This window comes from Myodes glareolus, chromosome 2 (assembly GCF_982192425.1).
Source record: "Myodes glareolus chromosome 2, mMyoGla1.1, whole genome shotgun sequence".
NCBI classification, from domain to species: Eukaryota; Metazoa; Chordata; class Mammalia; order Rodentia; family Cricetidae; genus Myodes; species Myodes glareolus.
Window position 1 is genome coordinate 76,066,223 of NC_142027.1, and position 27,631 is coordinate 76,093,853.

General features: G+C 42.7%; 1 protein-coding gene across 11 annotated transcripts in view; it reads right to left on the reverse strand.

The window, feature by feature from the left end:
• Lpp (LIM domain containing preferred translocation partner in lipoma) overlaps positions 1–27,631 on the reverse strand; it is a 597,751-nt gene that overhangs the window by 138,080 nt on the left and 432,040 nt on the right. For all 11 annotated transcript variants that reach the window (XM_087901861.1, XM_087901836.1, XM_087901839.1 and 8 more), the window contains one exon: positions 12,993–13,119. In XM_087901861.1, coding sequence (XP_087757987.1) covers positions 12,993–13,119 — 127 coding nt within the window. The remainder of the gene's footprint in view (positions 1–12,992; positions 13,120–27,631) is intronic.

The following is a 27,631-nucleotide window of genomic DNA, read 5'->3' on the forward strand; positions in this document are numbered from 1 at the left end:
CCATTTGTGAAAGAGGATAGCTCTGGCCTGAGACAGTATGTGGAGTTTCTGAACATGGAGACTGCTAAAAGCACAAATAACCAGATTCAGTCAAGCCTAAGATGAGAAAGGGAATGGGGACAAGCATCTCAGGTGTCACTCACAAGAGGAACTGCAACATTGAACACTGAGTTGGTGTTTAAGTAGTTCAGCTGAACACTATTGTGGATGAGCTGACTCCTCGTCTCTGCAGTCATTTGGTAGAGTGTAACAGAGTACTGGCATGTCTCGATGCCCACCTAACGCTTGGTCACTGGTGAGACCACTCAATGAGAAGAGAGCAAAGCATTCTAAGAAATATCCTCCAGAAGAAACAGAGGGAGACCCAGGTTAGGATTTGAACACAGAATTTGTGGTTTACTGTGCCTTGCCTCCCTTCTGCCAACTGTGGTCATAGTCTCAGTATATGCTGGGGACAAAAGTCAGGCTGTGGGTTCAAATTATAACTATAATTGCTATACCTTAGGAAACCTCTTTAACTTTCATATGCTTCTGTTTTATCATCTGTAAAGGAAGAGCATCAAAGGGGCAGAGTAAAGATATATAAGCAACACAAACAAAGTTGCCAAACAGAGGGCATGCTCACTGGATGCTAGTCCCATTTTATTGAGAATCAATAGAGAGATGTTTTGGAGTCAAACTACTTCAAAGAACATGTACTGCAAGCAAAAGACCTGAAGGAGCAGCATAGGGACTTAAATCAAACACCCCCCCCCCCCAAACCACAGTTCTAGGCCTCATTTTGCTCTTTGAAGAAGAAACACCAACATAAGGATATGTCATCTTTACTGGGGAATCTTAGAATACACCAATACAGTAGGTAGCAACCCCAGGCACACACATACACACACACACACACACACACACACACACACACACACACACACACACAACTGTGATGAGACCCACAACAATTGTAAATGAAAAAGAACAACTAGAAAAAAAGTGGGAGTTTTTCAAGTGCGTCTTAATTAATAAAGAAAATTTATGTAAGTTACATTCACAGGCTGATTGACAGATCATAAGTCTGGACCCCAGAATCTAGAAGAACAAAGTCTGTTCTACTTTGAATAACCCCCTCAATACCCCACAAGAGGGCTATGCCTCAGGGAGCAGGTTCTGACGATCCAGCCCCTGTCCTGGCCACCTGGCAAGCTGCTATGGGGACCATGCGTTGAGTACACAGTCAACTTTCTGTCCCCTAATTGCTCAGTTGAGATTAAAGGTGGATTTCTGAATGGTATAGGCAACATATGTTGATGGGAACAGAACCCTATGATTGGCATGCTTGAACCAAGGACATAAAAGACCCTTTCATCAGGGTGTCGGCAAAGAAGAAAACTAACTAGGATTTTGTACTACCTGCAGCTCTCAGCTTGGTAGCAATGTGCTCTCTGTTCTGGTGAAAAACAGGCTGTATTGATTATGCTGACGCAGACGGTCAGGCCGTGTGGTACTGCACTTGCTTTATTTTTTTTCTTTACATCTTAGATAAGAAAGAAGGTTATGATTCATCCTGCACCATCTGAGTCAAAATTCATTTTGTCTTTGTCTTCAATTAGTTTTTTTGCATTCCACATTAAAAAGCAAGAGTAGTTTGCTCAGCAAATGAGAACGTTGTGGTGTATCTTGGGGTGTCGCTTTCTCACACAGAATGACTAAGCCCCGTGTATTAGATCCTGTAATGATATTCCAATAACAAGATAACACCACACAAAATCACAAAGCATTAATTCATGAAAAATATCGGAGAGATTATCGTATGCTAATCACAAATGACATAAAGCAAACCAGATGCAGCCCTGGGAGACAGTGCTAACATCTCTTTGAGATTCTGAGTCTTCTGCTAAGGGTTTCGAACACATTTCCTTATTTAATTTGATTCTGGAAATAAGCATGCACAATAGATTAGAGCCAATGCTCTCCTGTTAAATAGGCGAAATAATGGAAGCTCAGGAAAATTTTTTAAAAATCCTATGACAAAGCCTTTCCCCTCACCCTCTCATCTGTCCACTCTCTGTTTTGATTTGGGGACTGAGCCCAGAGACTCAGGCATCCTAGGCAATGCTTCCTACCATTATGCACGCGCCCAGGCCTAGTTACATCTCTCCATCTGTCCTTAGATAAGCTAGTTTTTCGGCAAAATCCAACAACTGCTAACACAAACATTCTTGATGACATTTAAGAAGATGATCTAAGAGTAGCACCAAAATCAAATGGCAGTGGTGCCAGCAGTGGTGCCACAGAGAAAAGGGCACAGGCCTAGGCTGAAACCCTCAACTCCAGCTCCGGGGCTCATTCCACTGTGCCGTCAGTCAAATGATGAAGTGGTCATTTGTACGGCTGTGCTGTATCATCTACATTAAATACCAATGTCACATTGATGGTCAGCAATATCAGAAGCTCCTATTTACACCAAGGACCATTAGTAACACTGACCCCCAAAACCCTGAAGCAGAGTAGGGTGTGGCATCAATCCCACGCTTTGTCATAGTCTACAACCCTATTGTAATCTGATTACTTGGCACTTGAACTTTCAGTGCCGTGAACCTCCTCATAAACCCCAGGGAACTAGGGTAGCACCAGATAAGAGCACAAATGGCCTTGGAAACTGACATGTGGTACTAGGACTCTGAAACAAACACTGCTGTAACTTTATACGGAACGGCCTGTTTTCTAAGCCATCTACGTTTTCTTAGTATGCAGAGAACAAACTATGAAAAGTATCTGAAGCAAAGGAATCATGACGTTCTAAAGATGTCAAGAGATCAAGAGGCTTAACCCCCTAACACTGCAGAAAACAAAGTGGCCTAACTTGTTGTCATGGGTCAGTTAGACAGAAGGACAGTCTGAGGCCCTGATGGCCCCAAAACGCTGGATGCCAGGAGCAGTACCCGCATTCTCCCGCCTCTAAAGACATGAATTTGTCTTCATTTTTTAAAAATTTCTACCAAACTGTATTTAAAGTTTGAGAGCCAAAGAAACAAATGAGGACTGAGTTCAGAGCTGGAGATAACTGAGGTGAACCTCGATGGGTTTAAAGCATCATGGTGGCTATTTGCCAGCATTTGGGACAGTACTGGGGTAAGGTCAATTATGGATATTACTAACATATGTGAACAACAAAGTAGATTAAAAGTTAATATAAACAAAAACACATGGCAATGGATAGTTTATAAATATGACAAAATTATGAACATATCCTATACAGAATGACTAATGGGAAGTTCACAGGCTAGATGCTTTCTTGGCGCCGGTCTACCTTTGCCAAGATCGGAAGGCCAACCATTCCCATGATTCCTGCCTGCTGCATCTTCATAGTTTCCTTCAGCAAGACATTCCTGGACAATGCTTCTGTTAGCTTGTCCCGAAGTCTAACAAATGATGTTCACAGCCAGGCGAGAGTGGAGCCAGGAACAGAACTCGTAAATGAAAATTCTGCCAGAGATCCAAATGAGATCAGGGCTATGCAGCATGATATAACTGTAGAAGAATTTAATGCAACGTGGCTGACATCAGTCAATGTTAGGGTCAGAATGGGGACAATGTCACCCGCTTAGAGCTGTCTGCGGGACTTCGTGTCTCCCGGGGCAGGTGCTGTCTGCTAGTTCTCGATAGGCATCCAACTGTGTTCCATGCAGACTCCGCCAACATATCACACATCAGCACACCATTTTCACCCTGGGAATAGTTATTTCTTCCCTGGGACTTCTTCCGAATTCCACGTATTTCAGTGCTGCGGCAAAATTTCAAGAACTTGGTGGGAAAGAGTGCTTTTCCTCAGTCAGCTGTAAACTATGCTCTACATCAAAGCCTTTGGCAGCAGAGGATGGAACAAATGGCTTTCCTTTTTGGTCACTAATGTACCTAATTTCCATTATCACCTAGGGTACACAGTACAGTGATGGCTGTTTAGTAGGCACTCAATGAATATTTGTAGCTGAATGAACCTGCTCAATTAAAAGCCCACCAGACGCCCACTTCAGCATCACTCTACAGATGTTCAAACAATGGCTTTGCTGATGGTAAATGAATTATGTCTTCCAACAAGGCTGATGTCATTTCCAAGTCTGCGAGGAGATAGTCATCAGGTGTTTTCAGAGAAGGTCAAGGGGAAATTTCAGGTTGTAGGGAGGAAGGGCAGAGTGCAGGGGAAAGACAGATGTGTTCTCTGTGCAGCTTGGCTGGGAGTCAAGGTCAGAAAATGCATAGTTAGCACTTGTGGCTTCAGGACTCCGCTCTACCCTCGTCTCAGTACAAAACAGCAGACGATGGAGGAAGCGAGACTTTCTTATGCCACACACCATGTGTGGCTCACCGTGCTTTCTCTCTGAAATTCAAGTTTGCATGCACAGTTTACGGTCAAAGGATGTTGAATTATGAACTAGGAGCATCTTTTCTACTTTCTTCATGATTCTGATAAGATGGATTCTGGGAAAACTAATCACATGACTAGGTGTCTGCTGTTTGGATCAAGCCCATAGATGTGGGCGGCAGTTCACAGCACTGGAGGGGCTAGGTTAAGGGTGACCTTTCTGGACAGTTGCTGTAGACAGCTATGTACATATTGGTGCATATTTCTTTCAATTTGAGAGCCTGTCTTCTGACCTAATTCTTTTAGAACAGAAGCAAATTAGAGGCAAGAATCTCTCAAGGGAACCAAAGGTTATGAAGGAAACACAGTGTAAAGTAAAATAGGATATAGTATTTTAAATGGAAAATCTCAACTATGTATGCTTTCCGTCGACCAGTGTACCCGTGAATTCCACAGAAGACATACAGAAAGGAGATCAAGTCCAAGGGTGTCAGTCCAATTTAAACTCATAGAATGTAGCAACCACATCTTATTCTACTCATACATTCTCCAGTGTCTTTATATGATTAAAAAGGAAGAAATGAGAAAAATTTGGGTTATAATTCATGGCTCTGTCATTAAGTGACTTGTGACCCTGGGGAACTGATTTCATCTTCTCCCCAAATGAGGCAGATTCCTAGGCTGAGATCCCTTCCATGATTAGAGTTTTATGGTTCTCAAGGTGACAAATGAAGAAGTGACTGGCATATTCCCGTCCTGTAGTGACTGTCGGCTGATCACTCCCATTTATTCGTTGCCACTGGGATAGGAGCAGAGATGGGGACAGCACTGTGAATTAACCACACTGTTCTCACTCCTATCTACACAGTAGTGAGGAAAAAAAATATATGCTTAAATAGAGAGATTATAAAAAACATTTTTTTATTTGAAAATTAAGGATATATATATTCTTTAATTATAGACTTTCTTTCTATATATATACATACACACACACACACACACACACACACACATATATATATATATATATATATATATATATATATATATATATATCCTTTATTTTAAGGGCAAATGCATTCTTAACTAAGTATAGCAAAGGTCCAGGTCTTAGTTTGTAAAAATATCAAGTCTAGCTTACTTCTTTACCTTTGTAATAGCTCCATTCCCGTTTCCACCATAAGATTAAAAAAAATAGTCATTTTGTGTGTGTGCACAAACATGCACACATGAATATACAGGTGCACACATGAAGGCCATAAGAGGATGCTGAGTGACTTCCATTATTTCTCTCTGTCTTATTCCCTTGGAATACGATCCCTCACTGAACCCAGAACTCGCTACTTTGGAGTTGGCTGGAAGGCAGCCAACCACAGCATCTCTCCTGTCTCTCCCTTCATAGACCCACGCAGCACTGGGGTCACAGGCATGTGTAATTATGACCAGAATTGTACATGAACGCTACAGATCCTCATGTTTACATAACAGGTACGAGTGCTAACCAAGCCGTCTCTCTAGCCGTAATGTCTACCCCCTTTATTCAGAAGACATATTGTATCTACAGTTTTCAAAACTCTCAGTTCTATGACCTTGACCTTGAATGAATCATTTGAGCTTTAATTTCCTAGAAAATGAAAAATTATTTTACATAACTTCAATCACCGCATTTTTTGGTAAGACTATAAATTTTGGGTTCCAAATTAATGTGTAAAAGCACACTGGCTGAATGTACTAAGAAATAACATATGCTAAGAAGGAAGACATAAAGAACGTGGGGTTATTTATTTAGTGCCGTAAACACATACTGCGCTGAGCCAATACTTTACAAGAAGTTACCACCACAAAGGAAGCCTATCTAATATATCTAACTAAAAACACTGTACTCCCATGATCCATGGCTACCTTACCTAAAACGAGAGAGAGAGGAAAAAAAAAGAGGAAAACCAAAAAACCCCAACTTTCCCCTCTAATCGATACCACCTTTTCTCTAAACTACCCATTTTCTATTTTTTTCTCCGAGGCTGTGGTTTTGGGGTTTTTACTTAATTAAGTTATTTGTGTGTGAAAACAAGATCCCCAAGGCCCGAGGTTCCATCTTCACTAAGAGAAACTGCCCACCCGGCGTCAATCCTCATTTTGTAATCAACGGGGACACTTTGGAAATCATTTTCTTGTCACACAACAATAAAGACAATCAACTTCACATCACCCGGCACCTTAGTTAAGACCCGCGAAGCAATTTCCAAAGCAATCACCCGGCTCTCGGTGCAGGTCTGAAAGCTCAGACACAGCACGGTAACTGATCTAACTGGTCCGTGAGAGAGCAGAAAGAAGAGCAGAGCGGAGACTGGGGTCTGAAGGTCTGAGCCAGGGTCATGCTGCTCCTTGTGGGCTCCCTGACAGTGAGGGCAGCATAGTGTCCTGGAGAGCAGGGGAGCTCATTAGCATCTGCTTCCTGGGTTTCCTCATCTATGGATAGAACGGAATTTACTGCCCTCGTATCCACTCTGCTGTCTAGCTCAGATAATAGAAGAGGCATGCAAGGGTTTTAAAACGTCTTTATAAAAACTTTAATCCGACTCATTACACACACATACACACACACACACACACACACACACATACACACACACACACACACACACACACATACACTTTTCCCCCCCCTGAGACAGAGTTTCCTTATGTAGCCCTGGATGTCCTGGAACACACTCTATAGACCAGGCTGGCCTTGAACTCAGAGATCTCTCTATCTCTGCGTTCCAAGTGCTGGCGTTTAAACTAGATGTAATGGACTCTTTCACAGGCCCATCTACTAAGGGTGACTTTAGGAAACTAAGTCGCATAATGTCAGAGTCGGGCTCAGGATGAAAGATGGAGTCACCATCAGCTTCAACATCAGAGAGACGATTCTTCAGCTACATTCCACAAGGATTTCGCTTTGTCTGTTCAAAAAGTTAGCTCTCCATACTGACTGAGAATTTCCAACGTTCCCACGCCATGCCTGTGGTACTATTGTCCATGACCATTTCACGGGTTACTTATTTTTCAGCAGTTATCAGGCTGAACCCCTGATGGATTTCTTTCCTCCAAAATTTCAAATACACCTAAATCATGATCCCGGTATCCTAAGCATCTCCAGCGAGTCTGTGGGTATGGTCACTTACTGAGTGACCCAACTAGCACAGGGAGGAACCGAACCTCGGTTACAGAGCTGTTTTGGATCATGAACATCATCTGACTTCCAATTTGATCTCCGTTGAGTAGATGCTCATCACAAAGTTGGTGAGCAGGCGACATCACTACAGCAATAACAGTACATCCCTACCATTCTTCCTTTGGGGTTTACCATGGGCCTCATCCCTCTGCTGCCTCACAGCTCCCGCTTCTGTCCAACCATCCTTCGGAAGGAAAGTAAAGCCTAGTTCCAATCAAAATTCCACTTCCATGCAAAAATTCCACCAACTGTCCTCAGAGTTAAGTATAAGATTCTCTTAGATAAGAGTTGACCTTGAACTGCTCTGAAGGCTGAATGATTCTTCAAATTGTCTAGCAAGCAGTCTTGAAATTCACAAACATCAGGTTTTTTTTTCATAAGACATCATATAAACAATGCCAAGATACTGCAGGTTTAAAAATACACTGTCAGAAATTTTCAGTTCACTCTCAAATACAGTTCGACACCCACTTTCAGAGATTCTGTATCCAACAGTTTGTCTTCAGGTCCTAGGAGCACAGAAGGCTGAAACTTGGAATCATACTACAGTCTGTCTGTCTGTCTGTCTGTCTGTCTGTCTCTGCTTCAAAGGTAATTATGTTTCCTTTCGAACTGGATGAAAACAGAAGTCTTGGGAGTCTGTGATCTCAGTCAACATAGAAAGCTCTCAGATAACTTCAAAGAGCCAATTCCAAGACTGTCTAGGGCGCAACTTTTCCTTTACATCTTTCTTGAAAACGACTGGTAAAGGGTTAGTCCAGAGTGACTCAGTAGCCAAGCTAGCTGCTCCGTTTTCTAGCAATTCACCCTCCATTATTTTATATCTAATTTTAAAGTTCTCTTTAAAGGATTTCTAGTTCTTTACCTTCACTGGAGCCGAGACTTCCTTCAAACGTAAACACACCAAACACACCCTTCCTTCAAATGTAAACATACCCTTCTAGCTTTTCCCCAGGACAGGTAAGATTGCAAGGGATAAGATCTTGAGCCAAAGTTTGCATCCTTGCGCCTAATGAGATGGTTAATTGAATTTTCTCCAGTCTCCAATGCCTTGTGGTCCTCTCAACTCTCTCTGGACAGACAACAACAAGAGAGTATTTTTCTCTACCACTGTTGGCCAAACACTGATACTTCACCTCCTCCCTTCCATCTTCAGGTAGGCATGTGGGTCCTCTCTTCTTTCACTCACAAGGTACCATTGTGCTGACAACTGTACTGAAATCCTCGGGGCTTCTGCCTGTGCCCATCGAAGGCACAACTTCTCTGCAGCAGAGAGGGTGATGGGACAACATGTTTAAAGAGTAGGAAAGTTCAGGCAGTTTTGTAATAAGTACTGTCGCTCCTGACTTTACGTTGCTAAGCAACATGAGCCAAGATGACATTCAAACTATGCTCTGAGGCTATGCTTGTGAACAGTTCCGATGGATAGTCCCCATGGCACTGGGGGTCAGCAGGTGACTCCTTAGAGCAGGTGAAGTCCAAAGGCCACAGTCGGGGCTTAGAAACCCTTTGAACCTGTTTCCATTGACTCCTTCAAGGCATTGCCTGATAACTGCCATGGGGGCTTCTATTCCCCTATCTCCCCCAGGACCCCCGAACTTTGTGTCAAAAGTTTCCTCATCACAAATGGTCCCACTTCTCTAGGATCTTCCTATTTCCCAAGTTTAATTAAACTAAGTATAAATCCTCTCCCAGAGCTTAATGACTCCATGATTATCTTTCTATTGCTGCTTCTAGATATGCCTTCTTTCCCTGAAGTTTCCCAGAATGGTGGCTGAATGTAGATGAAGTCACGTATCGCTTTGCGTTCTTGTTACAATAACACACCATAATTTTTCACTGGCCCCTGTGGGATGTAAACATTTTCCAAGGGAAAACCCAGGCCTGTGGCAAACACCACCGGATTTGCCTGCCCAGAACCACGCCCAGGTTTCCACACGGTTGAGGCATCACTTACATTTTGTTTATTTTATTTATTTAGAAGAGGGTCCTCATTCTTAATTGCCCATCTCTCCAAAGGCAATCTCTCCACTAAACCCTTCCCTGAGTTTACCATCTAACTACCCCATCTGAGGGCATCGTGTTCAAGGATATGGGCCTGGTGCAGTTTTCAATGCAGTTCTGCAGCCCATTACTTGGTGATACTGGGTAAACACTTACCATTCCTGGTCCTTAATTCTCTAATGGGAACATGACAGTGACATCTACTTCACAGGATTACATTTCTCCATAAGGATGAAATAAGCTAATTTCTGAAGTTCATAAACTAGTATTGCCACAGCACAAACACTCAGTAAAACCCAGCCCCTCCCCAGCTCGCTCTCTCATGGTTAGCAAACTCCACTTGGCAATGATTACTTTGACTGTTAGTGACGCACCTTTTACTTTTGCTAGAACTTAAATTTAAATCAAATGTTATTGATGGATTTTTTAATAGGGATATCTTGTTTTCTTAAATAAGCTGCAAGTCTCTGGAGCTTTGGTGAACTCTGATTATTGAACACATTCTACATGCCAAGACCTTGGCTGAGTGCGCTCTATAAATGTTTCATGTATTGCTCACAAGCACAGTGTAAGACAGCTCTTGCTTCCACACTGTGGAGGAAAGAGCACCGGAGGAGGCCTAGAAAGAGTGGGCTCCAGTTATCTAAGCTAGTCTGTCATTAAGCTACGAGAGCTCTAATGTCATTTTTATCTGTTTTCTGAGTGTGTAGCATTTGCCCATTGATCCAGTTGCTCAGTTTGCTTGATTTATCACTGCAGATTTTGTTGCACAATAGCTGGAACACACACACTTAGAATTGAGCGTTTCACTTTTAATATAATATAATTACAGATGGCTTACGTTTCATCATTAACTTTTTCTTCAGTTTATCGTGGATGCTAATATGCACCCTCCTCCTATGACAATGAGAAGAGTTCAATAAACTTTCACTATCCCCTGATATAAGCAGATACCTTTGCTTGTTTCTGTCTTACTATTTTCCATGCGCTTGTGCCAACTCCCATAGTCTCATGTATAGCCTCACCATTTTACTTCATTGGATTGACACTGCTTCCACAGTGAATTTACCAGTGTTGAAAGAAACACAAGGGAACGTTGGTTCTATACATCTTGAATCACCAAGGTGGGAAACAAGGCTCAGGCAGTAGAGGGACCTGCTAGCAATACTTAGCTAGTCAGGGGCACAGTGGAGATCAGAATCAGATTTCCTTTTTTATAATTTTTTTAACATTTATTTGCTTATTTAGTGTGTGCAGAGGCTCAGGGAATGGGGCCTGAGAGATGTATGAGCCACAGTATGCTTATGAAGGTCAGACGACAACTTGGAGCAGTCAGATCTGTTCCACTATGTGGGTCCTAGGGTTAAACCGTTACCAGGTTTGGGGGCATATACCTTTCAGCAACTGACATCTTAATTGTCAGCTTGACACATTAGAAAAGAAAGAACCACCACTAAAGAGTTGTATCCTATCAGACTGGCCTGTGTGCTGATCTGTGGCCAATGTGTCTATAGGTAATGTTCTTGACTACTAATTGACATAGAAGGCTTAGCCCACAATTGGTGGTACCATCTCTAGGCAGGTAGGCTTGGGTTGGATAAGAAAGGTGCCTGCAGGCCTGAGAGAAAGCCAGTAAGCAGGAGCATTCCTCCATGGTTTCTGTCTTGAGTTCTTGCCCTGACTTCCTTCAATGATGAACTGGAACCTGAAAAATGAAATAAGCCATTCCTTCTCCAAGTTGCTTTTGGTCATGCCATTTAGGGAGAGTAACAGCAGAACAACCCAGAACAGGAGCTGAGCCATCTCCCAGGCTCAAGAATCAGAGCTCTCTATTTCCACCTCATACCGTTTAAGCTAAACTATAGAAACATCTGTGTACAGAAGTGTTTGCTTTCCATATACCAGTCACACCTCCTCCATACACTTCCAGCTTTGGGCCAGGGGCTTCAGTTTTTCTTCCTCTGTGTTTTCAGTACTACTACGTGTGTTACGGTCCTGTAGCACCTGTACTACATGTACTACGGTACTACGCCTGTAGCTTACTGCCTGCCCTACAGGATGGTTCACGGCCAGGCAGGGGGCTTGAGATTGAAACACACCCAGACACAGAGAGACAGGGGTCATCCTTGAAACAAGAATACCAAGAATGTCCCCTTGAATCAAGAACGCCAACTTTATTGTGTTCCGGGGCAGCTTATATAGGGTCTTCTCTGACCAATGGCCACACCCTAGCTTTCAGGATCCTTCAACTGCAAGCCCACGAGAAACCACTCCCCTGCCATCAGGGCAGCTGCAAGCTCAGGAAAACAAGCTGTTTACTCCATTGGGCAAAGGGTCATAGAAAGTTCTGGGTCTGGGTGTCCACAGTCCCCAACAGAATAGGACGTTAAAGAGAAGTCAGGAAGACAGGAAATATCTGAGCATGCAAAAGCCTGTTCAGGTCTCTGCCTTGGAGCCTTTACTCATTACTGAGACCCACGTGGCCTTTCTCTACATATCCTTTGAGAACCTACTCTGAGAGCATGTGATGAGACTAACACGAAGTGGAGAAAAAAATGTTTAGAAACTATTATATCAGCTTAAGTGGGCAATTTAGTGTCTCTTAAATGTCATGATAAAACTTCACCTCCGATTTCACAGTTTAATATGTCGCAGTTTTAAATTTATTTTCCCAGAATTAATTTACTTACATGCTACAAAAATACCATTTAAAAAAAAAAACCGAGATAGAATGGCAAACAATCTCTACATTGAAGACTGGTTTAGAGGCTTCAGGTTCAGGGGTGACTTCCTGTTCTTCAGTGTTCCCAGAGAGTACAGAGGACTCCTTGATTTCCCCCCACACAATCACTTGTGTGTTTGTGTGTCTCATTTCTCCTGCATCACAGTTCCCCTGACTGCCCACAGCATCTCACAAATGACACATACCTCCAACTTACACTAATGGACTGGGAAGAATAACACTAACTAGTCATAGCTATTCACAGTTTTGAAGAGGGAAGAAGTGACAAACAAGAAGAGGTATTTCTTCCTCCTGAATTCAGTCATGATAAGACTCGAGAATACAGTTAAGCCATATCAATTTCCAAGTTATTCATAAGTATTTAGAGCTATATGGACACACAAGATGATCTATGATCTATTTTTGCCTTGTGCGAAGCTAATAAATCGTTCAAAGTGTGTCTTGATTGTGCCTATCAAATAACTTTAAGAACCAGTGAGATTTTGAGTACAAGTGGACTGCATTTCTTCTTCATGGTGGTCTGGTGAGAAATTCACAGTGCTGTGTGCATACACACTACCTCTCATGCACTGGATGCAAACACGGCACCAGTGCAACTGATCATAACTCCACTTCCTCAGTAGGGAAAATGGAATGAGCATTTCCTTAGGAATTCTGCTCCGAGTCCCACTCACCAAAGTACTCATCAGAAGGAGGGTTTTCCATGTCATACAGCATCTTCTTGGTCAGGTGCTCCAGTTCATCTTCTGGCCGGAATGATGGGGCAACAGAAGGAGGCCCCATAGACCCAGGGTGTCCGCCCTGGAAGAAAACATACAACCATTTATTGTAGTCTAAACACCCACTACAACAATCTGCTTGACCATAGAGGAAGCAGCACGGGTTGATCCATTAGTAGACTCATGTTGTGCATGCAGATTTACTACTTACCCAGTCTGACCTTTGGCATTACACTTCATCCACTCCCCTTTTCCAGATGTGTCTATCACACTTTAGAATCTGTGTTTCCAATAGTAAGAATCTAATTTTTCAATAACTGCTCAGCAGTTGCCATGTTACCGTTAGTGTATTAATGAGGAAGATGATGAAAAAAGAGTATAGAGCCTAGAGGAAAGTCTACAAGCACATCAGTAAAGACAGAGCCTCTGGAGAGAGTGCGCTGTCAGGGGCTAAGGAAGCTTCCTAGGGGAGAATGCAAAGAGAAGAGAAAAATTGGTAAGACTTGTTATACCTAGGTGACAAAACTCAGGTACAATAAAAAGCTCCAAGGCATTGTGTTTTCCTGTTCAAATACAACATTTGGGATGGTAAATGAGATGAATCGTATTGGTTCCTGGGATCTAGAAAGCAAAGGGTTTTTATTCCAGTTAGGGAAGCTCAGCAACATTCCCCCCTAGACCTGTGAGCAGGCAGACATCAAATGGGGATGAGTGGCCAGTAGAGTTCAAGCAGGCAGGTGAGACCGCAGAATGCCACGTAAGAGACCAGAAAGTCAGGCCAGAAAGTGCACAGCCAGTCAATGTTCCAAAGTGTGCAAAGAAAGGAAGGTCAGATGGTAGAGGAAAAGGAGCTTCATGCTTCAGACATGAAAGGAAGCTCACTAGGTCTCCCTTTCTTACATTTTAATCTGCCATTGTCAATAGCACCCCATATCTTTAATCGGGAAATTATAAATTAAAAATGCTGTTATTAGCAGTTTAGAAATGTGGACAGCAATGGCCACTGTCAATGGGAAGAGAAGTGGATAGAGTGTGTGCTTGTTTGGTGTTTACAACTATTGCAAAAGTCGGGTGAGAGTTCCCCTCTTCAGGCACAGCATCCTGTAACGTATCCATCTCTTTACAGATGTTACCACTCCTAATGCCGATTTGACTTGAGTGATGTCTAAAGCACAGAATCTAGGATTCTTGACACAAATAAGACTTCATTGATAGTGTAGTCTTTCACCTGTATTTTCCCAGTTTTGGAAATATACGTAAGTGTGTAGTGGAGACATGCTGAAAGTAAAGAGCCTGAGAAACTTTTGTTGGCCACTAATCTTGCTCTAGCATTTTATTTCCTGTTGGGATATTTGCATCAGAGATGAGAAAGACAAGGGCAGACTTCTGCCAGTTGCGTGATCTCCTCTGTGTGAGACAGGGAACAAGAAATGCCAAAAGATCAGGACAAGGCTAGTTATGAAAAAGTCAGGACAAGAGTCCATTCTAGACTAATTCATTTATCCAATGAACATCAAACATTATATCTAGAGAAACTTTTCAACGGCAGACATTATTTCGTCATAAAGGGTTGTTGTGTGCCTTAAAGAAATGATGGGATCATTAGGGTTTTTTTTTAGTTTATTAATTCAATTTTCTTTTTTCTCACTTATATTAGTTGAGAACTTAGTATATTTTGATTCTATTTACTACCCTCCAAATCACCCCAGATCCATCTCTACTTCCCTAACCATCCAACTCTGAATACTCTTTTCTTTAAATCCATCAAATAAATTTGTGCTGCCCATATACCCTTGGATGTATGGTCTACCAAAGGAGTGTCTGTGACCTACCAGACGCTACACAGCTAAAGAAACAGACCCACTTACTCTAAGCAGTCATTAGCGGAGGGGTGAAACTTCATGTACACCTATCTTCTCCGTGCTGGAATTCTGTATGGCTTGAGGTTGCACAGATCTCGAGCATCCTGTTACAACACGGTGGGTTCTTACATGCAGCACGGCAGAGACACTGTTCTTTGTAGTCACCCACTATCTCTTCTTACACTCTTTCCCTGCCATCTCCCTCAGTGATGCCGCAGTTTTGGGAGGAGGGATGTGATACAGATGTGCCGTTCAGCACTGAGCATTCTGCAATCTCTTTTCTGCACTTTGGCTCTTGGGAGTCTCTATGTTAACTGCATCTACTGAAAGAAGTTTCTCTGATGAGGACTGAGAGAAGCAGTCATCTAAGGTCGCAATAGTCATAGATGTTGGTCGAGTACTATGTCTATTTAGCAGAGTAGGAGTCGTAGTAATATAGTAACAGGATAGTAGTAGCAAGATTTCATCTAGGACCTAGGAATTTGGTATGAGCTGTTCATATAGTCATCGGTGTGAACCCATCCACCGGAGTGTGGCTGGCTTACCAGGAGCGTTATCCCTAAATCTTCATCAGAAGCCACCAGCTGCCCGTAGCTCCTTAGGAGTCGGGGCTTATGAATGCCTTCCTACACTAGGCTACCATGTTGACTGGCTTGATTCTGAGCAGCAACTGCAGCCACTGAGTTCAGGAGTGCAGTCATCCTGCCACGTCCAGAAGACGCGGATTTAGTTGACTCCTCTCTGACCTCTGGCATTTATCATCTTTCTGGCCCCCTTCTAAAATGACCCCCTTCTAAAATGACCCCTGAGCCTTGGGAAAGGGAGAGGTACGGTTGTCCTGTTTGCAGCTCTGCGCTCTATAGCAGTGGCTCTCACCCTTCTTAATGCTTAGACCCTTTAATACAGTTCCTCATGTTGTGCTGACCCCCAACCATAACATTATTTTCGTTGCTATTCCACTACTGTAATTTTGCTACTGTTGTGAATCGTAACGTAAATATCGGCTATGCAGGATATGTGGCCCCTATGAAAGGGTCATTCGACCCCCGGTGGAGTAGCGACCCCCAGGTTGAGAACCACTGCTCTAGAGTCAATTATTCTCTCCACTTTGACCAGCTGTGAATTGTGGGTGAACCACTATCCACTGAACAAATAAATGTCACTGACCGTGTCTGAGATCTATGCTTTTAGACGCGGCTTTAGAGGAAAGTTTAATACTATGTCCACTGAGCAAAATAATAGCATTACTTTATTGACTAGATTTTCAGTACTGGCCACTGTTTTGTACTGTGCAGAGGATCTTAAATCCAGCCAGAAAGCACTTGTTTAATCCCCATAATATGAATGCCAAGGACATATCTTATCACACCAGTCATTACTGAAGTCCAGGGTTCATGGCAGGGTTAAGACAGCGGGTGGATTTATTTTATATTATGTAAATGCTACTTTTGAAATTCATGAGATGGGACTTTAAAAAAGAAATCCACAATAACTTCAAGTGATAAAGATATGCTGGATACTCCTAAACCCCTGGAATAAGTTTCTAAATAATCCGTGCCAAGTGGAGGATTCCAAGAGTAGCGAACTGGCAGAGTTGAGAAGCAACTTTGTGTGAGTGGAAAAACTACAAACGGCGCGATGTTTAAAAGTGGAGTAACGAGGACACACGGGGACTTGCGGTGAGTGCTGTCTCATGACACTGTGGTGCCTGGGGCTTCTCTTCGAGTCAGAAGCCCATGATTGAGACCGCGGATAGTTCTACAATGATGACACAGATCCGACCTGATCTGATGTCCTCTGGCAAGCCTATGAACTTTGGGTAAGTTCATATTCCCTCCGTCATTAAGAGGAGCACAGTGAGCTAACCTGCAACTCGGGTACAGAGGACAGAACACTTCCAGAACCCTGTGAAGAAGGGACTACCCACTTCAGGTGGCACAACAGACAGCAGAGGTGGCACAGGAGCAACTGCTTTCTTCAGGTGTTCAATAAAAGGAGAGGAAGAGCCTAGTTCATGCATGAATCTAAACCCAAATGGTACCCATGCATCTTTTTCTCCCGACCACACATTGCACATGACTTCCAACAGAAGCACTGGAAAGCACCGACTGTCATGGCTAAGAGCACTAATGCTAGCTGTTTTAATTCACTCAATGGTTACTAAAGAGCACATGATAATCCTGCTTTATTATTGTCTCAGGCAGACCAGGCATCTGATACAGGGCATTGTACCAGGGCAATGTAATTACAATAATAACAACAATAAAAAAGAACAAAAAAAAAAGAAGGTGAAGGACTTGAGTAAGGACACACAAGGTTGTACTCTGGCCGCTACACCCATGTGCATGCACACATTTGAGTGAACAAGCGCGCGCGCGCACACACACACACACACACACACACACACACACATGCACGCACACATGAACACACACTAAAAATTCACCCAGACATGAGGGTATTTCTAGGCAATTTGCTAACTAATACAATTTCAAAGTTCTTTGGTATTTACTCAGTGTGACTAATTACCGACTTCTTTCTTGTCTCTGGGCACACAGGAAGTATTGCTGATTCCCTGTTTCAGGTAGAAGTTGCCATTAAAGACACAAGAAGGTGGAGGCTTAGTCCATCAGTTACTGGACGAGGAGTTGGCCTCTACTCCGCAGGCCGAGCCTCTTCACACTAGAGGGAACATGGAAACTAGCATCTTCTAGGGCCAGTGCTGAGAGTCATGGGAAACTGAGGGATGCTATTCTATTTATGCCGTTCTGTAGCTCCCTTACTTTAAACATATTTTTTTTTTCTCAGATAAAAGATCCAAGTATCTACATGTTCTGGTCCACATTAATAAACTGTTGCCCAGGTAACTGCCACTAGAAAAGACATCGTGGTGCCAGATATGCAGTCATATCCAAGTCTAGGTTTTTCCTAATTATTACGGCTGGTGCTGTGCAATCATGAAGAGTGGATTCTGCAAAGGAAATGCAAATGACAGAATCCTTGATGAACAAGGAAATTTCACCATATTAATAAAAAGGCAAATAGCAAATTCCACCTAGCAAAGTCATGTAACATTTCACGATGCTTGGAGTGTTTTGTATATTCTTACATAGGATATAAAGACATTATTACATGGCTAAAAACTATCTGACTATTTGGAGCCCCTTTAATATTTTTTTCTGTCTTTAACTTGACTGAAGACCTTTATGGCGTTATTTTTAATTCCGGGGCCTGTTTCTTCATTTATAATATAACTCTCTCAAAGATTCCTTGATTTTACTCCGGCATGTGTTTGTGACCATAATAAAGTGTGTGTCGTTGTCGACTTTGAGAGTGAAATCACATATATCTATATTTAGAGATATTTTGTAGTCTGTAAAAGTAAACGCACACTGAGTCAGTGGAAACCTCATTAATACAGAGGTTTCCATTATAAGAGGACGTAACCGACTTGTCAGCATCCTTTGAGGCATCCGAGCTTCATTCAGTGCTCTAAATCTGAGTAAGCAGCGGGCAGCTCGCAGGGCTTCTGCAGCCTACTGAACTTTCACTTACACTTGGGTTACGAAATCAAGAAGCTATGAAAGTTAACCACTTCATCCCCCATGCCCTGTCCTTGGGTAGAGAATGAAAGTTTCCACCAACACTTATTTCTGGGGAGGCGGGGGGGATGGAATGGTGGAGTTTGCTATGTAGACAAACTGGCCTGAACCTTGCTATGTAGTCCAAACTGATCTCAAAACCATTGCCCTCCTGCCTTGGCCACAAAGGTGGTAGAAAGATAAGTATGAGCAACCACAGCCCCAGTACCTTTTCTGAGGAAGGAGGATGCATGATAAACAGCCCTCACTAAGATACAAATGGTGAAGGTTCTCAGGCCAACACTCAGTCCCTTTAGCGAAGGTCCCTTCAGGCCATGTAACTCAATGTTCTAAGGATCTGTGCTGCAAAGTGGTCACTCAGTAACCATTATTGCATCAGCCTCTCAAGTTACTGACAATGACCTTGCTTTGGGTCATTTTTCTCCTGTGCCCTTACCTGATGCTGAGTTCTTATCCGCAAAGAACCTACCTACTTGAACTTACTGCAAGTCTGAATCTTATCAGAAAAGCACTCCCAGGCAAATAAAACACCAGGAAGAAGCAGCCAAAATCTTCGGAAAGATTCCATGATAATGAACACTCTATCATTTTGGGTAGCAGAGACACTCATTTTTCTTGTCCATTTGTAATGATGTACAAGAGGTTCCTTCTCTTAGAAGGAAAATGACTTCAATTATGTGTTCTTGTAAAAAGAAACATTGAAATTATCTTCTTTTCAAAAGGTAGAATTAGCCCCATTTTAGAGCTGAAAGCCTGCCAGAAAAAAAATATATTTCTGATAGTACCCCCCCTCCCCATCCCATCTAGCTGTGTCAAGCTTGCGTTTTGCAATTTTCTGTGGCTGCTTTTACTTCTGGATTCTTCCTGATTGTCCCACTCGACTCTTAATGCCTCACAGTGTAAAGGGATGAAGTACGTTTTCTGGCCGAGGGCAGAAGCTATGCTGGGATACCTGTGGTGTTTCAGGCTATAGAAACTGACAGCAAGGGCCGTGGAGGAGAGGGGGACCCGCCTGACCATTCTCAGTGAGAACCCACACCTCTACTTGGTCATATTCTTGTCCTCATGCCGTGAGCTGCTGTTTCTAAGCCACAGCTCTTAAGCCATAGTCTTCCAAGGAGAGGACCAATGACCCCGTGTTTCAGCAAGAGCGGCTGGTTGAAAAGCTTCCGAGATAAACGGCCGGGCATCCATGAGGTAGTGCAGTGCTAGCACACCAAGGTTTCCTGACACTCCAACAGAGCCCACAGCTAACCAGTCTCCATGTCAAGCGTGCGTGCCTACACTCACTGACTTTTGAGTTCCACTACCTTTGAACGTCTCCTAGGGTTTTGCTTTTCTAGTACTGACTTTCTTATCAATCAGCTGAAGAGTAATGGAGCTAAGCCAGAAAAAGAAGCACTGTACACTACCAAAAGTATTGCTGTTACAGTTGCTAGGGAAGAAACTGAGCGCTTACAGGTGCTGTAAGGGAGCGGAGAGCTTGCTTACTGCTTCTGCCAGTAACCCACCATCTTCCTATCAGCGTGCTATTTCTGATTTTCACAGATTGCCACAGCAGTTTATATAATCATCACGACTCCTTTTGACCATAAGTCTCCTAAAACTGACAATGGAAAAGCCATGCTTTGTTGGTCCTCCGAAGTGTTGGCACTGAGACCAAAAACAGTGACATGATGCTCATGTTAGCTGGAGCGTGGAGTAGCCCTTCCTCTCCCTTTCCTGCCTGGATGCAGCCCAGGCACATGAGCCACAGTGATGACACACCACCGTGGAGACAAGAGCCGGGGAAGACGAGCAGGCACCTCAGCCGACAGTGGCAAAGTGAAGCCACAGTAACGGCCTGACGGCTTCCTATCTTGGCCCTCCCAGGGCTGTTCCCCCATGAGCAAGCAAGCTGACCCTGGAGTGAGAGGATGCCACTCAACTTGTTCTACCTGAGGCTAACAGTGGCTGTTTCCAGAATACTGTGATGCCTAAAATATACCTGTTGAATCCGGCCTCTTTGGTTGTCTTTTCCTCACAAAGATGGACAACACGGAAGTTCGATGAATGGAATAAACTTAGGTTGCTGTTTCAAATTAAATTATATCTTTGCTATGCCTCGCCTAGGTGGTAGTGGCTTTCTAGAGGAAAAAGTTTCACCTTAATTTGGTTGCCTGGGAAAATGCAATAGCTATTTGCTCCTTTGTTTGGAAGAAATGCTTCATGATATCTGTTGTTCCTTTGGGCGAGAGAGAAAGCTTATTGATTAGAAGGTCTAACCATTTATTCATTTATATGGAGACAGGGTGGCAGATAATCTTGGCTGGTGTTGACCTTGGCACACAGTGAGGCTGACCTTGAACTCCTGATCCTTCACTCCACCTCTCAAGCGCAGGCATTACAGCCTTTTATCACTGGGCCTGGGGAGAAACTACACTTTGAATAATCACCTCAGTGTGTCTCTTACCTGGTTCTGTTTCTAAACCACTGTCTGTTCAAAATGAGGTTTCTGCAGTCATTTATTATTGAGCACATAGACTGCTCATTGCTTCTTACTATTAGAATTGTCAGAGTATATTAAAACAGTGTATAGCGTAGATGCCAAACTGACTGCGAACATAAAAAACAAACAACAAAACAGACACGAGGTGAAGTCCAGCAAAGTTGGCCGGATGGCTGGATTGTAAGTAGCTTATTTTAAAACACTTTTAAAGTGTCTACATAGAATAGAGGAAAAGGAGTGACTTTTAGAAAATAACAAATATGTTTTTCGAACCATGAGGCTCTAGTTTCCTTAGTGTTTTCAGTAGGAAACCAGGAGAGCAGGGGGCATCTGGAGTGTGGACAGGCTGGGAAACACAGAGGGCCTGAGCTTCTCTGTCTTCCATGCACAGAAACACTTTCTCACTGCACAAGCTGTTTCTAGCGGGTGGGATTGACAGATGCCTGAACGTAACGCACACGACACTGAAATAACATGCAAATTCGTTTTCAGTTTTAATATGCAAATATGCTGCTTGGCACATCACTTTCCATGGCTGAGGTAAATTTCTGTTTTTGAGTTTTTCGTGGGAAACGCAAACCAGCAAACAAATGGTTAACTCCCCATCATTTCACCCAACACAAGGCGGTTTTCATCTGAGTCAGAGAGGGCTGTCTTGCTCAGCAATCCAAGGCACCTGGGAGGCAAAGAAAGGGCCAGTGCTTAGTTCTGTGAAAAGGCCACCCTGTCCAAGCAAGTATGCCCCTGACAGGTGACCACACTGGATGTCTGGGACTCTTGGGAGATAGGTAGGCACAGTGCTTAAGAGTGAATAACATAAAATTATTATTATTTTTTTTTTGGTTTGACTCATGGAAAACAAACTGAAGAAGCTCATCACGTTGGGAGGATAGGCATCCTTATAGACAAAATGAGGAATTAGTCAAAAGTCCTCATTTATTCCTAGGGTATGCAGGCAGTAAAGGAAAATGCAGCCTTTAATTAAATCCACACTAAATTCCCCACAAATATTAGTGACTAATTCGGTGTGAAGGCAGTCATCACAATAGCTGTGACACATCCAGTTCAACAATTTACAATTCCGTCAGGAAATCAAGGCATATGAAGGAACAACAAAGGAACAAAGCAGAAAGCTGGCTATAAGCAGTGTGACGGAAATGCTTAATGTTTGAGTTCTAGGCTCTCCTTGGGTTTAATTCCATATCCATCAATCAACAATTGGCACCCAGGGCAAGATACTTATTTCATCAAATATATCCCAGTTGCTTAAAATATAGGTGTGCGTTCACAGTACTTATCTCATGAGTTAAGCAAAATGGCCCAGATCAGCCACTGCAACCTGTGGTGGATGAGAATTAATGTCACTGTTCGACGTTCCCGGGCTGTCTGACTGCTATGCAAACACATCATTGATAATATGGATTCAAGAGGACAGAAACTGTCCTTGTGACCAATACTGAGCAAGAGGACCAGGGGCTTAAATTAGGACTTGGCGCAACAGAGTTCAGGGACGATAAACTGCTGTAAGATTAAATTTCCTTTGATTTCTTTGCTCCTTCATAGTCCATAAGCAACCTGGCACAAGGCTCACAAACACCAGAGTTTTACTGTCACAGGATGAGCCTGGGGTTTCCCTTCCCTTTCCATTTTCTTTCCCACCCCCCCCCCCGCACCTTTCTTTCTTTACTATGAAGAAAGAAATCAAATCAGTGGCTTGTGAACTGACTTATGGGGGAGTGATTTAGAGAGAGCCACACCCATGGGTGGCAGACTCAGGAGTTAAATGGGAGCCTGCTGCTCCTGGCTGGGTGTTTTTCCACTGATTTACAGCTATCTTTATATATTCATTTAGAAATATGAAACTTACATGATCTATCATAAAGGTTAATCAAGACAGTCAACCTTGCTGATTAAAGCAAGATGCTAATTATACCAGAGGTTGGAGACTAATGTGGCCCCTTTTACTTTCAGAAACACTGATTGTGGTGTAATGGAGAAAGTGTGGGTTTTGGAGGCAGAGCGATATGAAGTATGTGACTTACTCTATGCACTTCACAAGGTTTTCTTTTATTTTTTTAATCTTTTTCTTTTGGTTAAACTTAATAACAGCTTCTTCACATAGAAACGACATGAGGGGCACACGGGGAAAGGGTACAGTTGCCCTATTCCAGAGCCATCACAGATGACACATGCCATGTGCTAGTATTTAACAGGGGCTCATGATTATTTGTGTTAAATGTTCAGACAACTTGTCAAATCTGAGCTATGGATGTCTTTCAAATGTGGCAGGAAGGTGGGCGATAGAACATGAATGACTTAGTGTCATTCAGCAATGCTGTAGTGGGGGAAGAAAGATCACGCTCTGATCCTGAATCTAAAGGCAAAGGGCACTGCCATTTCTGATCAATCAGCCATGCAGTGTAATGCCGGTTCTACCAAAGGGACGCTTTCATGAGATCTGAGAGGTAGACATGCATTGGTTTCATTTACATATTTATTGATTTGTAACTTGGAAGACTGAATGCAATTAAAGTGTACTATTTAGCAGGTGCCAGGTAATATCAAAAAATATTTCCCATTAAGTAACTCATTTAATTACCAAGCAACTTTGACAGGCAGACACACTGATTTGCCAAGGGGGAAACTGAGGCATCAGTACCTTGATAGTAAGTGAAGAACCTGGTATGGACCCGGGATGGGCACCCTAGAAACTGAAGCTTATCACGACGAAGGTGTCCAGCTTGCTAACCTGTCTACATTTTCCCCAGTTACCCTTCGTTCTTAAGGACTTTGATTACATATTACAAAGTAATATCAATGGAAATTTTCTTAGGAGAAAATACTACTTTCCCGGCGCAAAGACAATAACCAAGAGGTGAAAAGCATCTACGCAGGTTTGGGTACAGAAGGAAAGCTCCCAATTCTAAGAAACATGCCCAACTTTAATGTCTTCATTCACAATTAAGCACAATCAAACTGTTGTTCGAAGGCCAGCCCCCTTATCAAAGTCAGATAAAGGGTAAATGTTAAACCTCAGAAGAGAAGAAAATAAAAACCACAAAAGTCTTTTATATTAAAAGCTCAAGTTCAGGGCCATTCCCTAATGACCAGTATGAGAAGATTTCCTACTGGGTTCTGGCTGAAAGATGGGTAAAAGATTATGACAGTACCTCATTCTCCATAATAAGCAAGGGCTCTCTAAAATTCAGGAGACACTTTGAGATTCACTGCACTGTCGTTTTTCAGAAACAAAGCACACTGGATATCTTTTGCTGGTTGATGAGATCTCTGGTTCCTCCACATCTCTCTCTCTTTTTCTCTCTCTCTCATCTATTTATTTAAAGAAAATTTCTGGTCTATCTATCTATGTGTCTATGTATTTATGTATGTATGTGTGTATGTATGTATGTATGTATGTATCTATCTACCTACCTACCTACCTATCTATCTATCTATCTATCTATCTATCTATCTATCTATCTATCTATCTAAAGAAGATCTCTAGTCTATCTATCTATCTAGATCTATCATCTATCTATTTATTTAAAAGAGAGTTGAGGTGGGAAGCTGTGTGCTTAAGGTTATCTAAACATAGAGGGTGGAACGGAGAAGAAAACCCCCGATCAGAAAAGCAGGTCTAATCCAAAATCGGTTTATTCTTCGTTCCACCCCAGAAGGCTCCCTCAGAACAGTGGCACACTCTGCAAAGCCTGCCCATTCTTGGCCAAAATCTCGGGAGCCCTAAACAACATGGATGCCTTCTTCTGAGATCCAGAGATGGAAGTTGCTATAAAGTGAAAATCATTGCTGTTATTCTTGGCGAGTGTACACAGACCGGCAACAGCTGGCACAGACAGATGTGGTCTACAGTGGATTCCACGTCGGGCTGTGCTGACGCTATTCCTGGTACAGTTTTCTTTTTCTGGATCAGTGAGGGGTGTTGCTCCTCAGTCCATGTACCCTATCCATGGGCTGAATGCCATCAAGGTGAGGTTAAAACCCACTGCCTCCTCCTTTTTCCATTGCTATGTCCCAATGACTTGACTTTCTAAGAAAAACACTACTGTTTTATGGAAAGTATTTTCTTCATTTGGGACCTTGTCTGCCTGGGAATTGCAACAGTAATATTTATAAAACAACAACTTTCACATGAATTCTTTCTTTAATCCTTGAAATAAGTTAGAGAAGGAAATATTTTTGAGGCTTAATTTATGTTACTTTTTGTAGCTTTTAAAAAGTACATTTCAAGTTCACATGCAAATAAACTTCATTACAGCATCTTCACACACACACATATCATGATTTTACCTTTATTGGTTTCTTTTTTCCATCTGGTTCCCCTTCTCCGTGTGTGTGTGTGTGTGTGTATGTGTGTGTGTGTGTGTGTGTATGCATATGCAGGTGAGTGCAAATGACTATGGAGACCAGAGGTGCCAGGTCCCTCTAAATCATTGGTTTTCAACCTGTGGGTCATGACCCCTTAGGTAACATATCAGATATTTACATTATGATTCATAATAGTAGCAAAATTATAGTTATGAAGTGACAACAAAATAATTTTATTGTTTTACAGTCACCACAACATGAGGAGCTGTGTTAGAGGGTCACAACACTAGGAAGGCTGAGAACCACCGCGCTAGAGCCTGAGTCATAGGTAGTTGTGAAATGTGACTGGTGGGTGCTGGGAACTGCACTCAGGCTCTCTAGAAAAGCAGTTTGGATTCCCAACTGCTGGGCCACCTCTTCATCCCAGTCATAATGCTGTTGGTGCTACTTTATCTGTCTGCTTTCTTACGCCATGCATTCCATTTTCCATGAGGAGTAGCTTCATACCTCATCTCACAAATGAGGAAACTGAGAAATAATAAGGCTAAAGAAATGGTTCAAGATAACAGAGCGGGGATAAAGAGGAGACAGGATTTATAATAAAGCACACTGACTCCAGAAACTTCTTTACTTCCAGAGATCGGGATGGTGATCCAGCGTATCAGTGTAATCAGAATCAAATATATTTGATGCAACTCAATCCCACAAATACAGTTAGTATTACATCATAATTAAGAATATCACAGAAGTCTATATGTTTTACCAGATTCACCATTCCATTCCGAGTAAGAGGTAGGAACCATGTTATCACAGGCTCTAGTGTGCTGACTTACAAATGTAGTTCAGCTGACCCAGGTCTTTCAGCCCTACTGAGCATGCTCCATGTTGAGTCCCCAGCTTCTGGTGCTTCTGGATATTCATGGAGGCTCTCGGAGGAGAGCCGAAAGCATGAAGTGTGTACACCACACTGTTTCAACTTGCACGATTCTAATTCCAGTGAGCTGGCTGTAAACAACAACATCATTGTAAAAGTACCAACCACAGGCCTATTGGTGTTTTTCTAACGAAACTAATGAGATACGGGTCTTGTCCTCTTAGAGAGAAGGGGAAAAATAAATGATAAAGGAATGTCTACAGATCCAAACAACAACAACAACAAAATGTAGCTACACGCTATTCTCCTCTACAAAAAATGGGGTTTGCAGTTGGCATGAGTAAGAGACACTCAAAAAGAGAAAGTAACATTTGAACTCTGTCTTGGAGATTGGAATTAAGACATCTAGAGATGTGGGGAAATGGTATTTATAGAAGAGAACGTTTGGAGGAAGAAGTGCATCAGTCTGGAAGCATCCTTCCTTTAGGTCAACACAGGGCCAGGCTCCTCACTGTCTCTGTGTTCCTCATTTGCTTCATTGTCCGTGCTGAGTAGGAAGATGGCAGTGTATTTAGCGAAGGGGTGGAAACTGTCTGCTGCCAGCGTCAACCCACACACAAGGCTGCTGAGCGAGCTGTGTGCAGATCACCTCAGGACCGTGGCACAGCAGGCCAGCTGTTCCAGACGAGGCCAAACATTACTCACTGAGATGCACGCTCTTGCTGCTGATTTTAAAAGTGATTGCTTTAATGAGAGGCTGGAGAAAATGAGCTTGCAACAGGCTGTGGAGATGTCTGATACCAACAACTCAGCACGCAGAGGAAGGCTGAGGTGAAGATCTGAGTGCCCGGGGACTTCACCGAGACGGTCATGCTTCCACATGAGAGAAAGAGAGTGGTAGCGGAAGCTGTGTTGCTTTTAGTTTTTTCCTTTGGCGGTTTCCATAGATTCGTGAAAGTATTTATGTGCTGACTTTACATAAGGGCTTAGCTGAAGCGCTCCCCATCTACCGCTTAGGCCCCCACACTCCAGTGGACGAGGTGACACTCTCACAAGGGACAGTTTGAAAAGGTTCAATGTGAAAAGCCTCTACAACTGGATCTACAGTTATAGGCAGTAACCAGGATTCAGGGATTTCTCTTCTTCTTCTTCTTCTTTTTTTTTAATTTTTTTTTCAAAGAGATAAGTACAGAAATGTACAAAGTAAGTCCGGCAGCCTGGCCAGTAAGAATTAATTCTAAATTCTTCTTTGCTACAAATCTCTCAAATGCTACTAGACAGTGATTTCACCTCTTGAGGGTCCATTTCCCTGTTTTTAATCTTTATCCCCTTGACACAATTTTTTTTCTTTTGAAATAAATTATGGAGCAGAAGCAACATTATGCAAACATACAAGATGCACAGCAATCCCAAGCCTCCTTCAACATGATAGCAAAATGTTT